The 18,772-nt window shown below is 37.4% G+C and overlaps 1 protein-coding gene across 1 annotated transcript; it reads right to left on the bottom strand.

Moving 5' to 3' along the window:
- Nucleotides 1-2,528: 2,528 nt before the first annotated feature.
- Nucleotides 2,529-14,614, bottom strand: COPRS (coordinator of PRMT5 and differentiation stimulator). The gene is made up of 4 exons (XM_014066398.2): nt 14,458-14,614; nt 9,581-9,665; nt 6,695-6,910; nt 2,529-3,774 (listed from the first exon to the last, which is right to left on the bottom strand). Exons 1-4 carry the CDS (start codon nt 14,497-14,499, stop codon nt 3,602-3,604), a joined length of 516 nt encoding a protein of 171 aa, XP_013921873.1. The 5' UTR covers nt 14,500-14,614; the 3' UTR covers nt 2,529-3,601.
- Nucleotides 14,615-18,772: the final 4,158 nt, after the last annotated feature.

Genomic DNA, 18,772 nt, shown 5'->3' with positions numbered 1-18,772 from the left:
TAGTATTAAGCGTTGATTTTATTACTATCACCAACTTTAAAATTCATGGAGAATAAAGCAATCATTTTCATTACTCCTAATGCCTTATGCTATTTCCAATATCAGAAATTTACCTGTGATTAATTATTGAGAAAACATGTATGTATCCACATTATCCTACATCTTGTGTACTGGCTTTATTGGACCACTTTGAAAAAAATACTATACAAGGTAAGCCTTTATCGTGGTCCAAGAGAAGCAGCAAATTATGCAGGTTTTTGTATTATATAGCAGGTACAATTAGAATATAATAAAATAAAGGGAAACTGATGTACAAGATTCAGTCTGCTTCTAATTTCCAATTACCGGTAGTTAATTTTGAGCTATTGTGTATTAGAAGAATAAAGATATAACATGCACCTGGGCCCCTGGGATTGTGCAAACAAGGAAATGCAGCATTTGTTCTGAAGCTAATACAGACAGACCTTAAAATTGTTACTATTAATCTTTGGAGTTGGACAAAACATACATCTTTCAAAAGCATATATTTTATATATTTAGCTGAAGGAGGCCTCATTTCATCTCAACTTTTTAGAAGCTTTTGCCATTTGAGTAGAATGCATAACTTTTGCACAGCCATATTTTGGGAAAATAAGGCACACGGATGCTATGGCCTGGATGACTGCTGCCCTCTATAGGTTTTACTACATAGACTGCAACAATGAAAATCTAAAATAATACAAAAAGCAGAACTCTGCCTATGCATGCACATATACTATAGATGTTTTGAAAGACTGAATAACAAATACCAAAAATGTTATGGATGGAAGCGGAATGCTAAACACATAGTAGAGAGAAGCATTCAGTTACCTAAATTTGTTCCTAAATATGTATACAGGTTGTCCTTGACTTACAACCACAATTGAGACCAGAATTTCCATTGCTAAGCAAAGCAGTTGCTAAGTAAGTTGTACCCAACTTTATGACCTGTTGGACAGAGGGGAATCTTACACAATAGATATCATACTCCCCATCCAAAACATCACCGTTGCATAAAACATGAGGTGGGCAAATATGTCCATCTAGGAAAAAAATAAATGAAAAATTAATACTAGTATAACATATTAGTTACTGATTTTTTTCTATAGATTTTTAAAATAATATCTTATATTAGTATTAGGACATTGGTGGAGCCATTACAGTAAAAATAATCAAAAACCTTACATATACAGTAATCCTTGTGGAATTCAGAGGAAGATACACAAATTTACTTCACACTTCAACCAGAATCTCTTAACTGAAATATCAGCTAGTAGGGTGAATTCGGAACTTTCACGGGTATATGAACCTCATTTCAGAGGTGTCAGTCCTCTGTCAATACTGCTATTGAAAAAGAACAAATTGTGGGGACGAAAGAACTAGAAGCCCTGAGTGTGGTCTGTGTCAGCCAAGACAAAATAGGCATAAGACAAAGCCCAGCCATCAGAAAAGGAGATACAACAGAATTAGGTGGCCATTTAGAGCTGGACAGACCTCTGATTGTATTATTCCCATTCCCATGTCCATTGTAGATGGGTTTTATGGCAAGACTTGGGCCAGGGAAACAAAACACACCATTTTAACAATGGAACTAAACATGATTTCAAGCTGCTTCAGGTTACCAGGCTGACAGGTTAGCAAAGTATTTTTGGATAGCAATCCGTGGAACATGAGGACAAGTCCATAGAGTCTACACTCTTAGTAGGGAAACGTAGATGGAATATTTTTAAGTGTGTCATGGTTAGGAGGGAGTAGGTGCATTATTTACCCCATCCTACAAAATCAAGTAAAAAATTCTTGGGTTTATCTGAATATTTTGGTTTGGTAATTTCTTATGCCAAAACGTATAATTTTTGAAATTAAAATTATAACTAACCATAAGCATAAATAGCAATTCAAGGCTCTCTTCATAGAATTCCAAAAAAATTCAACCTCTTACTGGTCTCTTCTGGGGCTTTTTATAAAACAAAATATTTCTCTGCCTTTGCAAGCAACAAAAAAAATTCTTCAGAGCAGCTGAAAGGCTTGTCTACATTCCCTCAACCTTGAGGTCATGAGGCATGGCAAGAATGCTGCAGGGGCAGTAGATCTTGTGGCTCATCAACCCCACCCATCTCACTGTATACTTTGGCACACCCTCTTCCAAAAAAGAGAACTTTCTAATTTGGGAAGTACCAACCTGGGTGGTTGATAGAGAGGCAGGAGGGAGATACCTTGCCCTCCCCCAGCTCCCAACTGGGGCCTTGTGGACTTGTAGAGTAGAACCAAATAATCTAGTCCCTAGGTGCTGTTCTTAATTAAAAGATTAAGTTTATAATGTTTCTGGAATTTTATCATACATGTATCTTGCGTTTTCAGAATATTTACCTATCTATCTATCTATCTATCTGTCTGTCTGTCCGTCTGTCCATCCATCCATCCATCCATCCATTCCTCCATCCTAAATCCAAAGAAATTTTCTACACTATCCTAATAAAGTGAGGACAGTTTAGAACTATAATTGTTTAGACTTAACATTGGCAGCCAGTCTTTATTTATGTATCCATATAGCCACTATCAGTTAGATTTCTATTAAGTTTGCATAAATAAATCATACATATACATATATTTATACAGTGAAATTATACAGTGAAAATAGATTCTTCCGTGCCTCTATTATACCTAAAAGACTAATATTGCAATATTGGGAAGATAAATGTATAGCCCCATTCACTCAATGGATTGAAGACTTGCTATCTATGAGAAGACTGCCTACAGATATAGACTTCGTATAGACAAACATAAGGAAATGAGACTGATTTATACAAAGTACAGAATGTTAAAAAAGCATGGTAGTCATATAAGTGTATTAGAATCACACACACCCTTTATATTATTTGCATTAGATAATTATATAATTGTAACTGTATATTCTAATGTTCTAATAACATTAAAATCTTTTTTCTATCTTGTATCTTATTTCACTTATTTTTAAATACGAGAATGTATTTTTAATTTCTTTTTGTGTTTGTTCTTTTTCCATTGTTATTTTAAAAGTAATATTTTTTAAAAATAAATTAGCAGATGTGATCATAATTATCCAGACCCTAGCCAAACAGTATATTCTACTAGCATTTCTGCATGTTTATTATGTTAAATAAAACACATACATATGCTGTACAAAATGAAATAGCCTGTATTCCTGAAGAATAATCGTGTTACTATCCATCCCACCAGCGTCCCAATAACCTCCAACATACCAAAACATAGAACTATAGCTTCAGAAACTCCTATTGAGTGTCAAGAGATGAAAATAAATGTGTACTGACATTTCAGTTAAGACTTGCAAGACAAACCCAAAATTAAAACTGAAATAACAGAAAATAGTTAACAGCACTTTAACAGCAATAGCCATATACAAATTAAACCTAAATCATTTCAAGTTTGTTTAAAACAAAAGGTGATACAACGTTGCATTCATACAATCTGTAATATTGCAGTACTCTAGATTCTTATAAGGTATCCAATCATTTCCATTTTGTGCAGTTGAATAGAGAAATTTGATTTAGAACTTAAGTGTTTTTGTCCCATTGCTGGGAATGTTTCAGTCAATAGCATCTTCAAATTGGCCGTCCTCTGTCACAGCTTTTAAGTGAATCAAAGTCAACGGTGCTACATGGTGTAAACTTGGGTCATACAGAGGTTCTTCTTGAACTGAATAGGATGCCTGTCCATTGCCATCCCAGAAACTTCCACAGTAGATAATATCGTCTACATCTAAAGAGGCAATTTGGGAACAATGTAAAAATGCACTATATATATTGTTGTACAATGCTGAAGTTAATATATATGTAGATTGCAAAATTACTCAAGCTAAGGTTTTATTAACTTATGAAGAAATGCTTTATTATAAATATTACTATGTTCATTTATACTCAGCCCTTCCACCAAGGAGCTTAAGCTAATTAAGCTGGGAACATGCTATTTTCTCTGTTAAAAGAAAGAGTAAACAAAATGTGTTATTTGACCAATATGATTAGAAAGCTCAGTTAACACACAGAAGTAAATATTACAGCAGCTATAAACAAAACCTATCATTCATTCAATAATCATCTTCATTCAGTTAAACCAGGAACAGAAGTCATAAAATTTTCATGTTACAGAAAAATGTAACTAAATTAACTTTACAAAAAATTGTTTTTAATTTCAATATATGGTAAACACTACACATGCTGTATTTTTCAGAATATAAGACATACCTTTTTCCTCTCAAAAAAGAGGGTGAAAATTTGGATGCGTCTTATACACCAAGTGTAGCCCCACCCCACCACACCCCACCAAAGGCCAAAAACGTGAGGCATGGAGGCAGCATGGTCTGTGGCAATCCCTGCAGCCTGGAACAGCTGATTGAGGCAGTCTGATCCACTTGCCAATCAGCTGTGCTGAATCAGGCTGCAATAAGTGCTGAAGCTGACATGGCTGGTCAGAGTTTGCAGCAGCAATCACATTTAGAAAGCACAGTAACTGATTCAGCAGGATTCAAAATAACAATAATAATATACAATACATTACCAAAAGCAGGTTTTCCAAGGTAGTAGTAAATACAAGCAAAACACAAAGCAATTTCACTTTCAGTTCTAGGTTAAGCCAGGCTCCTTCCTATCTCCTAGTTGCTCACACAGCAAATTTCTGAGTCCAAATGGCCCTCATTGACAGACTTAGTTGCTATGCCTATTCATTAGCTGACCTTGTTACCAGGTGTCAGCTGAATATCATGGATGCTGGTAGGCAGGGGCAGATTTTTTTTTCTTATTTTCCTCCCCAAAAACTAAGGTGCGTCTTATACTCTGGAACGTCTTATACTCCGAAAAATACAGTAATTTATAGGCCATATTTTATGAAGTGCTACTAATTGACACACTGTGAAATCTTGCAATAGTCAATAACTTGTTTCCTCCAATTCATACTTGCTGCCAAAAAACTTCAGCAAGTTCTCGTAAGAAAAAAAGGATCTATGTTTGCTAGCATAAGACTCAGAAAAATAATGCTAGAGACAAAAAAGAAAAAATGTGCATTCCTTAAATGGTAATATGCAACTCTTCTCCACATCACATCATTAATTTAATATTTTACAGAAATGAAGAAAAACGGCAATTAAAAGAAGAAAAATCTTTACTATTTAGAAAAAATATGTATTTCATCCTTGTTACATTACCTTTAGGCAAATCCTTCTGATAATTACATAAAATTCAGATTAAATTTCCGACCTCTACAAATTATTGAAAACACAGGGTTGTTCTTTAAAACATTAAGAAATAAGATAATTCAAAAATAATAAAAATAAAAGTATTTGAAACAGTTTATTCTTTTGCTAATTGAGCCAAAGGATAAAAATGGCACTACACGTAATCCTTGTTTAACAACCACTTGTTCATTGACCATTCAAAGTAAATGATGGTGCTAAACAAGTGGTACTAACAACAGATCATCAAAGCTTCAGCCATTTCACCATTCCCAGGGTCATATGATCACAATCTAAGTGTTTGACAACTTGTTTGAAATAAATAGATGCATTATGTCTATCGGTGTGTATTGTTTAAAATGGCTCCCTCTGATCACACAATCAAGGGCTTTTCCCAAGAGCATTGGTAAGCTGGAAGATGGCAGCAAGTGACAGTCATGTATGTCAATAAGCAAAGAAAAATGGTTGAAAATACAATTTTATTGCAGGTGAACTCTTCAGCTTACTTTTTCTATTTAATATATGATTTTTTAAAATTACTGAATAATCCAGTAGAACAGCATCCCGTGAATCCCAGAGGACCTTTCTTTTTTTAATGGCAGTTGCATTTTTTATGTTTTTGAGTCAACCAAACAAATAGGTAGCCCTATAAACTTGAATAAATGCATATATCTCATATCTACGGAAAATAAATATGTAACAGGCATGTTTAAAATAATACACAGTATTATTATTGTTATTATATTTTTTATATTGTTGGCTTTTTGTATTGCAAATTTTTGAATTATATATATAGACTAGCCTTTCTACTTAGGAGTTTCTATTATTTAATCCCAGGCCAGAGTACAGTTTTAAGAATTAATATATTTATATTCTAATAGTACAGCTTCCACCAAATTAACAATAACGGAAGTGCTTATTCTCTCCTATCTTCTCTCTTAACAAGCTCTCGGGTAGTCTACTGCACCTAAGAATTGTCTCTACTATAACATGACAATTATTTAGAACCAGAAAGAAGATAACCTGGATATCTTGCAGGGAGCCACACTTACATACAATTAGATTTCTTTAATAGATATAACTCTATGCACATTTAACCTGAATATATATAAAAAAGGTAAAGTTTCCCCTATCAACCATATCTGACTCTAGGGAGCAGTGCTCATCTCTGACACACAGCCAAAGAATCAGCTTGAATAATGCTATAATCCTTATTTATATCAGAGATCAGTAACATGCTAGTAACTATTTAAAATTTAGATAGTCTAGAACCACACTCCTGAAACATATGACAGATACAACTGTTTTCTACATTTTCTCATACGAAGTACCAAGAAATTCATGTATCAGTGCTTTAATTTTTCAAGTGAGGAGTCTGACAAATATATGATGTATTTTTCCCAGTCATTAAGTTTCCTAACATTTGAAAAAAATCATAAATAAGCATTCCCTTACCATAAGAGTTTTTATTGTTTTCAGAGTCTTCCATCTCCTTATCCCAGTCCTCTTCTTCATATTGGGAAACTGTTGTCATTTCAGGAAAAACAGTTTGGGTAGCTACATCGTAATCTTCATCATCTGATTTCCAGTCTTCATTTTCTGATTTCCAGTCTTCAAAATCATCCGAGTCCTCAAGATTATTTATTTGTGCCTCCACTTTTTCTGTTAGCTCTACAAATAAAGTAGCCAGTATTTAAAGTAGGGGGGGGGAACAATCGTAAGGATGATCTTATATACCGGTATTAGGGGGGGCAGAGATAAAATACAATCAATGTTAGGATGACTCCATGCAATTTATTTAATATGATAGTTGCATTTATGGGTTTTGACAAGACAACAACCTCCTCCATTTATTGCCCATTTCACCAACAAACATCAGGAGAAAGGATGGCAGTTATGGAGCCTGAATTAACCACATGAACTGCAAAGCACATACAACGAATACATTTTGCATTACCCTCAAGATTTCCTGGATCAGTTTCAGGAAAACTTGCTAACAATTCCAAACCCAGAAAAGGCCCAAGCCATGTATAAACATCTTAGAGATGTTATCTTTCAGCCACTATTAATTAATGCTAATGCAACATGCTAAGGGAACATTTGCCTGTACCACTCAGAAACCCAGGTATGATATACTATATGATAATGCAGGTTTAGTAACAGTTTTTAAAACCTACCAAGTGAGCAATTTCGCATGTTAATCAATTAGCTGCTCAGAAAAAGCTTTAGAAAAAATTAACTGAAAGGAAAAAAAAACAAGCCTTTGCCCAACAAATGTGATTTTTTTTCAGGCTGTGGAAAATAATACTTCCCTATTTTGGAACCTAATTGCTTACTTGTTATATAAGGGGAACCAATATTCAAAGGCTAGGATTTCAGATGCTAGATCAAAAGAGAAAGGCATTTTCTCTTCTAGATACCACATATTTCTTCACTCCACCTCTACCACTGTTTTTCCATTCAGAGATTCTTAAACAAATTGACCAATTATAAAGCAGGAAAGTGCCCAACAGTGATCTAATATCACCTAAGCTGCTAAAGGGAATTGCTGCTTTATAGGTCCGTCTTGATGTCCCTTTTTAAACACATAAATAAAAAACTTCAAACATTTGATGACTGAAGTTCTGTAACCATTCTCCTTCTCTAAATTGACAAAAATAGAAATCCTTCACAGTTAGCCTACAAAAAGAGCTTAAAACACATGCTCATTTCCTCGTTATGAGTTTTTGGATTATGAGTATATATCAAGATAAATTTCTAGCAGAACTTAAGGAAGGTGTGCCAATTTACAATTTCTAACAGAAAAATATAAATGTGAGCAAAGTCACCCTTTATACATAGTCTTTATTTAAAACAATCCTTCAGTTTTATTTCAAGGAACAGATTCTGATGAAAAATGTCCCATTCATTGACAAGTGGCCATTCACTCTAATAATGATACAGTATAAACACACCATCACCAAGTCAGATGAGAATAGAGCTGGCTAGCTTACTGCAGACATTCCAATCCACTGAGGCACAAAATAGGGATGCATTCTAGCACCCTGTGGTTCAATATTTATGTGGACTTCAGAGCTAGTTGGAGCTAGTTGCTCCAACTATCCTAAATTCCATCTAAATTCAGTGACAGACATTTAATAATGCCGCTATATGCCAATGAACCAACTATTCTTTTGTTTCTTAGATAGCCCTTAAGAGAAGCTTAGGGCTTTAGTAAAATAATAACAGCAGAATATAAAATAAAGAAATATTGTAAAAAGAGAGGTCTTATAAGCAACTATTTCTAAAACCAAGATTTAGTCTTCCTGGGAAAGAAAATCCTTTCAGATATTTATGGCAAATAGGAAATAATAAAAATGAACATGTTCCAGATTTTAAATAGATTGGCATAATTTTTTAAGCTTCCAGAAGTTGAAGGGAATAAATTAGATTCATTGCTGCCAAAGCTAACAATAGTGCCAAGGCAATTCTGGGCTTTTTCCATTCTAAAGAGAGTAGTTCAGTAATTGCTACCATTAAGATTTTAAAAGCTAAAAGTTATTTCATAACTTGTCTAGTTCACAGGTATGTGCCTACAATGATCAAGTGCCTTCAAGTACTATCTAATCCACAATAGTGATGATATCTGGATTTACTGATTAATACGGGCAGAACAATTAAGAGAACCACATGATATATGTTTATATCTGAGGTGAACTATATTCTTGTTTTCTTTTTCTATTCATCCTAATATTGAAGCAGAGACATTGTGAATATTTTTCCTGTTCTATTTTTATTTGCTGTGTTCTATTCTATTTCAGTTTATCTTATTTAAGATTTCTTTTTAATTCCATTTTTTAAAATCTTTTGTGACTAATTCACTGCTTCCATTTTATGTGTGGCTATTTCTTCTGTGCTTCATCTTGCCAGTAAAAGGCTTAAATTAAGAACAAAATTTAGAAAAACCAACAATAAGCCTAAATTGGTAAAATAAACCATAATAATGCCAGATTGCATTTCACATGGGAGCCTAGACATGCGTAAAAAGGCTGCCAGCAAATCAGTCACACAATGCAAACCATCTCTCACCAACTTGTTCAGTAATTAATAGCAATAGCATTTAGACTTATATACAGCTTCATAATGCTTTATAGCCCTAAGCGGTTTACAGAATGAACACATTGTCCCCAACAATCTAGGTCTTCATTTTCCTCGTGCAACACAATACAACAGCTGAACAAGGCCTATGATTTAGTCCAATATGCAAATCTATTCATGTTTACACTACTCATGTAGTGTATTTATTCTACAACATAGCTACTGTTTCCTCTTCTAGAAATGCAGTTACTTTTTTCTAAGTACCTTTCCAAGGTTTCCAAATGAATGCCTTTGCCTTCTTTACTTCAACTTCCTCGTGTTCAGCAATGGAGGAGCCATTAACTTCAATCTGCAAGGCAGAAATGCTTATTTTAATAAAAATAAATAAATGATTTCTATCTCCTATTGTTTTTATATAAATGCTCCCGAAATTACTGGATAACAAATATAACTCTTAAAAGTTGGATTAAATCTGTGTTTTTGAGAAAGGTTGGCCTTATGTTGTTAAAATATGGAATTGTAAATGTATTTTAATGTTGCCTTCATAGTGAGAATATAAAACTTTAACTTGTTAGTTAACAATGACAAACTATCTTCTTGAAAAACAAATCTTGTGAAGCTTGTAAGACCAATCTTTCTATTTGTCATAAAGAACCAGGGACAATTGCCATAAGAATACTTTAATATTCTGTTTCCTCAGTTCAGAATAGCAAATAATGTAATCATGAATTCTGAAACGAAAATTCTGCTTTTAATATATAATGTATGCTTTCCTAACCTGGATAAATAATATTGGGTAAAAGTGTGGGGGGGGGGGGTTGGGTAATGCCGACAAAACCATTATACCAGGGGTGTCAAACTCAATTTCATTGAGGGCTACATCAGGGTTGTCTTTTACCTCGGGGGGGGAGGTGCATGGACGGAGTGGGCATGGCCAGCTGACGTCACTCGTGTTAGGGCCATCTGTGGCAGCCTGAGTGCTCTGTAAGTGAAAATGGGCTCCTGAGCTCCTTTTTTGGCTGTGACTGCCTCCTGCAGTCCTCTGCTAGCTCTGTTTTCACTGGCAGAGGCACCATGGGCCAGTCCTTCGTTTTTCCAGGGAGGCCCGCAGGCCAGATCTAAGTATCCCATGGGCCGAATCAATCCCCCGGGCCTTGAGTTTGACATCCCTGCACAACACAATCACAACAGAGATGTTTAAATACTCTCTGATAAGTAATTTTGGATAATGAAGGAAATGGCTATGAAGCACTGATCCAAAGTAAGAAAAAAAGAAAAACAAACACTTCTCTACCCAGATAGTTTGAACCTGACCCAGTGACAATACTGTCTAATTTTTAGGAATAACACTTAGAAATTCATGATTAAAATGTAAATATTTTTTCAAGGAATAAAAAAATCTACAGAAAATAGATGATTTCTCCAGACCAGGCAACTTTTTGGATTGCCTGGCATGTTTTAGAATTTTAAAAGGGTATTATGTCCATCTATAAAATGCCGGCCATTGATGGATTGTCTCTTCACAAAATGGTTGTCGCGTGCCTATAGCTATTCACAAAACCTATATGTATCAGAAGAAAAACTGAGATTTCTCTGTTATATTATAGCCAAAGGATGCTCTCTATGAATTCAGAGTAGCTCTTTCTCTTTTTTTTTCTAGATAGGACAGCATTGAGCTACACCATGCTGACTTTCTAAAAGTGCTCATGGGGCTGATTCACGGTCCATAAGCAATCATGTAAACAAATCTGATTTGGAAATTAAGGCTTTACTCTGCCATATGGGTATCTCCCATGTATTTATTTATTTATTTTTTAAAGTTAAGAAAAGAGAGCATGGCTAAAGGAGGCACCATTTCCTACTATTCCCCAAAATATGAATGCCCATATAAAGGAATCATGTCTAATTCAAAACAGTGACTACTTGTTGGCTATAGCTCTCCAAAATCCAATCTCCTAAAACCTAAAACATTAATGTGTTAAGAATCATAAGACCAGAATGTTTATCTCTGAAAGTACTAGCACATTAGAGTGTTTATATACACAATCTAAAACATTAAACAGAAGGCATAAATTTAAAAAATATTTTGTTAAATATAAGACAGCTAACCTGTAGAATATGAAGAACAGTTCTACAATTTAATTTAATGTAATTGCTGCTAGGGATAAAAACTGTACTCAAGAATAAAAACATTTTAATTATATAGCATGTTCAAGTAATTTCTGAAGGATGGCAGTTTGATTTTCACTGGGTTGCTCCCACTAGCATCTAGAATTCAAAAATTGACGGTAATAATCCCTGTCCATCTAATTTCTTTTTAAAAAAATACTGACAATTTTCAGTAAAGGTTCTTTTCCTAGCAATTTTCAAAGGAATTATTTGCTTGTAAACATATTTGAGTTTCCAAACTATAAGATTTCAGTTGACTGCATTTTCATATTTCATTTTATGGGCATGGGATGGGGGGAATGATGACATGACACAATGCCATGACTTAAACAACCATATCAGGCTTTGTAATGCAACTACATTATATTTTACAATAGCACTGTCTGTCATGAAGACATTATTGTAGTTTGTTATAAACACCATATACTCCAACCTAGTACCCTTTGTAAGTTTTTTGAGTTTTCAGCAAATCTTAAAACTGCTTGCCTAAGCATACTAGAGAAGTTCTTAAAGGAGCAATAAATACCAGCAGGAAGCTTACAGCCTAGGAAAAAGCTGGTTTATCAACTCAAACTACTGTATAAAGTGCATGCTCCTTGTTTCTAAAGTCTTGTTGTCCTTATTTGTTACCAATTAATTGTACTAAAATTGAAGTCACAATTAGCAAAACTGTAAATCTAGATTTAAAACCTAGAATCTTTTAAACTTGTAACATCCAATTATTCTATGTTAAATCTGAGTCCTTTTATTTCCCCTTACCACATCTTTTTTTCAACATATAATCATCATGTTATTTCTTGAGAACCAGTTTTACCCTACAGGTAGTCAGTCCTTGACTAGACAGTTCATTTAGTGATCGTTCGAAGTTACAACGGCAGTGAAAAAAGTGACTTATGACTCTTTTCACACTTACAACATTGCCGTATCCCCATGGTCATATGATGAAACTTCAGATGCTTGACAACACATTCATATTTATGATAGTTGCAGTATCCCAGGATCATGTGCTCCCCTTTTGCAATCTTCTGACAAGCAAAGTCAACGGGAAAGCCAAATTCATTTAATTGTGTAACTAAATAATTGCAGTGATTCACTTAACAACTGTGGCAATAAAGGTCATAAGATGGGACAAAATTCACTTAACAAATGTTTCGCTTAGCAACAGACCTGTGGTTGTAAGTCAAGGACTACCTATACTTTCATCTCTTACCTTCCCTTGCACATATTCTTAAACTTAGTATTACTTCTTTAGAAACATTTAGTTTCTAAATATATTCTAAAAATATATTTCATATTTCTAAACCACCCATCTCCCTCAAAGATGAATGAAACCACTATTTAAACATCTCCTTGTCTATTCTCACAACATTCTCCCTCAGGATACTATTACTAAACCTTCTTCCACTCATCCAGCTTTTTGATTCTCTACCTTTCTGTATCTATAACCTTTGCCAGTCCTTTCAATAAATCCAATTCTATTGCCTAGGGTCCATGAGAGATTTAATTACACACTAAAATGATTTTTTTTTAAAAATCTGGGCTGTTAAGTATTCTGGCAATTCTGCTTTTCCAAGAATTTTAAATCTTACACACACTGCCTACCATTATTGTTCTTCTGTGTCTGATGCTTCATCACACAAGGATACTTTGCATTGCAGAAAAACGTGATGCACCAAATAAATGCCAAAACTGTCCGAACAGATATCAAACTGGAAGTTAGATGCAATGCTAAATAGGTTACTAGGAAGCCTATCAGTATGTGTGTTTAATATGTCAGAATTTTAAATTAAGAGTAGTGAGGCAGGGATCCTTTTAGCTAATTGGAATGCATGAAGTAATTTCCACTGATATGGCAACACGAGGCACAAATGGTTAAACATCCCTTTTGGTCCTTGCTAATAATTAAAACTAATAGCTTTGATTCATATGTGTGTGTGTGTGTGTGTATATATATGTATATGTATATAGGTATGTATGTATGTATCACCAGTTTCACATATTACTATAGCCTTATGATCAAAAAAGAATCAGAATGGGTTTAAATATATCTAAAGAAACTATGAAAGAGAAAAGTATGAAGAAAAACCATCCTTAAATTCCAAACTAAATTGATACAAAGACCCATATGATTAGAATATGATGCCACACAAAGCATGGCGGTGTTTCTTCAGCCACTGCTTGGAAGGAGGATGATCTGATCCCTTAATGCATATTTTTCAACCGGATGCCTTCCTGGTGACAGACCTATGAGAGTTGTAGTCCAACATAGGTGGAGACTTACTGTACCAGAATGGGGAAAGCTTTCCTTAAACCTTTTTTTTTTACCTCAGGAAAGATACATGGCTGCCTAATCTTATTCAATAAAGTTCACGCAGCATTTCCACTGCATTTAAAAACAACAAACTCCTAGTGAAATAAGCGTGCTTCGAATTTAATTAATTCCACTCGTCACGGATAGCGTTAAACGGTCGCCTGACACACATATACACACCCCAGTAACGCTCTATTTTAATTTCAGTCATTGCGCTTCGTTACCTAGCAAGAAGCGTTAACATATAACGCATATTCCTGAGTTTGACGACGACCTGACTGCTTTAAAAAAAATAAACCTCGTCAGTACAGAAGCATCAACTCGAAAGCACGAGTTTGAAATGCCATCAAACCGACTCTCGTATCTAGTGGGTAAATATCTGCATTATCTACGCAGCTTCCCAGTCAAGGGCGCTATATAAAGCGGCCTCGCCGTTCTCCCTTGAAGGATATGAGTTTCATTTTGAACCGGTTTCTAAAACGCGTTTCCTAACTCTTGGGAAGCAAAGCTCTTCTCCTCCCACCCCCACCCCCACGGCGGCTAACTTGCAACTCCGCTCATCGGCTGCCATCGACAAATCCTCCGCCCCGCTGCCCGGCCCTCGCGCCCATGAAACGTGTCCGTCCGTCCCCTCCCCAGTTCACGCGGGCTCCCGCCTCACCCTGCAATCTAGGCTACGCCCCTGAGGAGCGGCAGTCTCCATGCCCGGCAGACGGGGCTGTCCCGATTCACCCGCCCCCGTCAGTCCACCTTAAGCAGACCTTCCTCCTTCTCCTCCCTTCCCACGAGAAAACTCGGGCAAGGCGAGGCTCCCGTGGGCAGCCCAAGCTTTGCACCCCGTCCGTCGGCCTGGTCAATTTGACTTGGCGCGCGCCTGCCGCAGCCCATTTATTTATTTATTTAAATCCCGCCTCCTCCTCCTCCCCCTCCCCCCCGCCTTCTTTCGTACACAACTCATAGACGGCCCAACGTGCAGTACCAAGCAAAAGAATTAGACTTAACGACCGCAATTTATGAGCCCAGAATTTATGGGGCTAAAGTGAGAAATTGGTTTGAGTTGAGTTTACAACTTTTCCTTGCCACGTTTGTTAAGGGAATGGCTGCCAGTTTTGTAAATTGGTTTAACATGGTGGTTCAGTGAATCTGGCTTACTAGCTTGACTTTGCTTATCAAGGGCGCAAAAGGTGGTCACGGGACCCTGGGATGCTGCAACCGTTGTAAATATGAATCGTTTGTGCGAATGTAAATTGTGTGACCTTAGGGATACTGCACTGGTCGTACATGTGAAAAATGGTCATTTTTTTCAGTGCTGTTGTAACTTTGAACAGTCAGTAAACAAACTGTTGTAAATCCAAGACTACCTGTAGTAGGTCCTACTCCAATTTCCCCCACAACCCTGTCAGCTGAGTTGGGCTGAAAGTGCCAATCCTGGCCATTGAAGTATCTGTATCAGTAGAACAATCGTGGCCTATGGATGCATTCAAAAACTTAATGGTTGAGAGGATTTCAGGAGGAAAGGCTTTTGTTAACTGAAATCCCCTTTTCTAAACAAAGAATGCAGGCAAAGGAATCCTATCATCCCCTGAATTTTTGTGTGTGTGTTGGAGAAAAGCAGGATAGTGAATTGAACTTCATTTTATGCATCACCATCTTTCCATTACTTATGGGAGAATACCTTGGCTAAAGAGACAATGTATGAAAATTCCAATTCCTTGGTGTTACCTGTAAGATAAAGATCCATCCAGGGATCTTTGATTTGAAGGTGAAACATGTCCAATAAAACAGCTGGTGCCAGCTGTGCTTCCTCAAATATGACAACAAAAATGGCCTTTTATGTGCTCTCGGGTGCTAGGCTAGGACAATTGGATCTCTGCTGAGTGCCTGATATTTGATACATGTGTGGACCATGTTCATCTTTTGCTTGTTGTTTATGCAAATGGTTATTTTTATATTTCCTTGTATTGTAAGCTGCCCAAAGTCAGTCGAGTTCAGAGGTACGAAGTTGAATAAATTATTTAATACTCAGAAATGCTCATTTTTCAAAGATGAACCCTGACATTGAAAACAAGTTTCTGATGTTAACATTCTGAAGTCTTCCCCCAATGTAAAAATTAGGTTTTCAGAGCTTCCAGGCCTAAATCCTCATTTTGATAGCCATTTACCTCACAAACAGACATCTCAGTTTAACAATCTTGATTACTTATTTCAAATAATCACAAATAATTGATCAGGGATAGAAATCAAGAGTGGGAAAATAATTCAGGATAGAAATTTTAGGCAAGAATTGTCTTTATTTCTTAGTAATAAAGCATATTCTCATATATGCATGCATGCATGCATGCATGCATGCATGCATGCATATGTATCTTTGACTAGATTGTTATATAACCTCAGTCAACTAGAATTTATAAATCAGGTCACAAAATATCAGAGTATACGCCCAACTGCTTCTAAGGGCCATTTGACTTCTCAGATCAAGGTTACATGCTACTATAAGTCTATCCCAAAAGAAACTACCTGCAGCTCTCTCAAATGCACAAAAGGGGTTATAACTTGAATTCATCCATCATGCTACAGTAAAAGGTGATTTTTGGTGTTTTTTCACAAATTAGTTATTTTGTGGGGTTTTAGACTTCAAGCTTAGCCAAAGTATGAACTCAGTCACTAATTTACAAACTGGATTAAGCCACAATGGATTTGATTCTTGCTTTGTGATGTGTGAATCCAGTTAAATAAAACACTGTCGGTTTGATAATCTATGTATATCAGGGGTGTCAAACTTGTGGCCCGCAGGCCAGATGCATCATGTGCTGGCTCCACCCAGCCCAATTTAGCAAGGGGGGGGGAAGTCCTGATATGTCACATGACAACATGAGTTTGACACCCCGATCTACATACTACTCAAGCTCTTGTCATGACCTTTAACTGGATGAAACAGTGCATCACGAGGCAACAATTTTTGAACCAAAATACTTCAAATGGGCTAACTTACAGAATGTGTCCAAAATATGAGACCCATGACTCCTAAGAGAATGAAATTTAGGGAAACTATGACTGTTTCAGTCCTACTGACTGTTGCTGCACTGTTGCTGTGATCACTTAATCTCCATTTTCCATTAATAGTTTCCAGGAAAAAATGCCCCCTGCCTAATTCCCAACAAAGAAATTCAGAGAGGAAGTCACACTGGCACCCATGGCTTTTTTGTCTACTCTTGTGTCATTCTGTTTGTGTTTGGATAAGGAAATACCTCGGAAACAAGGATGCAATGGGGCATGGGTTTTCTAGTACTGATCATTCACTAATTGCCTGATGACAACAACTTGTAAAGATTGTTCATTGATTTTTTTAAGTGCTTAAATCATTTTGATTTGCCTGTAAAGGAAAAAGAAAACATTGGAACCAGCATGTTCTTTATGTTATCAGTTGGAAGAAGACATCTCTCAAATTTCACATTAATGTCAGCCAGAGGAATATCTGAGTGTTTCGTATTTCGTATTTCGTATTTATTATAATTTATAGGCCGCCCTTTTCCCTGAGGGGACTCAGGGCGGCTTACAAAACGCGGGAAAGGGGGTACAAGACAAAAACATAAGACAATACATAATTTTAAAAATGGAGCACAACATTCATTCATCATTCGGGAGGGGACAAACTAGATTTTTTATCCCCAGGCCTGACGGGATAGCCAGATCTTGAGGGCCGTGCGGAAGGCCTGGGCTGTGGTGAGGGTGCGAATCTCCACGGGGAGATTGTTCCATAGCGTCGGAGCTGCAACTGAGAAGGCTCTCCTCCGCGTAGTCGCCAGTCGGCACTGACTGGCGGATGGAATTCGGAGGAGGCCTACCCTGTGCGATCTGATGGGACGCAGGGAGGTAATTGGCAGAAGGCGGTCTCTCAAATAGCCAGATCCACTACCATGGAGCGCTTTGTAAGTGGTAAGTAGGACCTTGAAGTGCACCCGGAGACCAACAGGTAGCCAGCGCAGCTCGCGGAGGATCGGTGTTATGTGGGCGAACCGTGGTGCGCCCACGATCACTCGCGCGGCCGAATTCTGGACTAGCTGAAGTCGCCGGATGCTCTTCAAGGGCAGCCCCATGTAGAGCACGTTGCAGTATTCCAGCCTAGAGATCACAAGGGCTCGAGTGACTGTTGTGAGGGCCTCCCGGTTCAGGTAGGGCCGCAACTGGCGCATCAGGCGAACCTGAGCAAATGCCCCCCTGGTCACAGCTGACAAATGATGGTCGAAACTCAGCTGTGGGTCCAGGAGGACTCCCAAGTTGCGGACCCTGTCTGAGGGGTGTAAATTTTGTCCCCCCAGCCTGATTGATGGAACATTAGCCAAATTTTTGGGAGGAAAACACAACAGCCACTCGGTCTTTTCCGGGTTGAGTACCAGTTTGTTAGCTCTCATCCAGTCTTTAACAGCCTCAAGGCCCCGGTTCATCACTTCCACCGCTTCATTGAGTTGGCACGGGGCGGACAGATACAACTGTGTATCGTCCGCATATTGGTGGTATTTTATCCCGTGCCTTCGAATGATCTCGCCCAGCGGTTTCATGTATATGTTAAATAGTAGGGGGGATAAGACCGAACCCTGCGGCACACCACAAGTAAGGGGCCTTGGGGACGATCTCTGCCCCCCCACCAACACCGACTGCGACCTGTCCGAGAGGTAGGAGGAGAACCACTGCAAAACAGTGCCGCCCACCCCCACCTCCCGCAGTCGTCGCAGAAGGATACCATGGTCGATGGTATCGAAAGCCGCTGAGAGGTCAAGGAGAACCAGGATGGAGGCATAGCCTCCATCTCTGGCTCTCCAGAGATCATCGGTCAATGCGACCAAAGCGGTTTCTGTGCTGTAGCCGGGCCTGAAGCCAGACTGGAAGGGGTCAAGATAGTTAGCTTCCTCCAAGGTACGCTGAAGCTGGAAGGCCACCACCTTCTCAACAACCTTCCCCACAAAGGGGAGGTTGGA

Source organism: Thamnophis sirtalis, unplaced genomic scaffold, assembly GCF_051295495.1.
Source record: "Thamnophis sirtalis isolate CommonGarterSnake01/CBP01778 unplaced genomic scaffold, rThaSir2_p1.2 scaffold_3, whole genome shotgun sequence".
Taxonomy (NCBI): Eukaryota; Metazoa; Chordata; class Lepidosauria; order Squamata; family Natricidae; genus Thamnophis; species Thamnophis sirtalis.
Note: the sequence above shows the minus strand (reverse complement) of the source record. Positions and strands in the feature narration are given on the sequence as shown.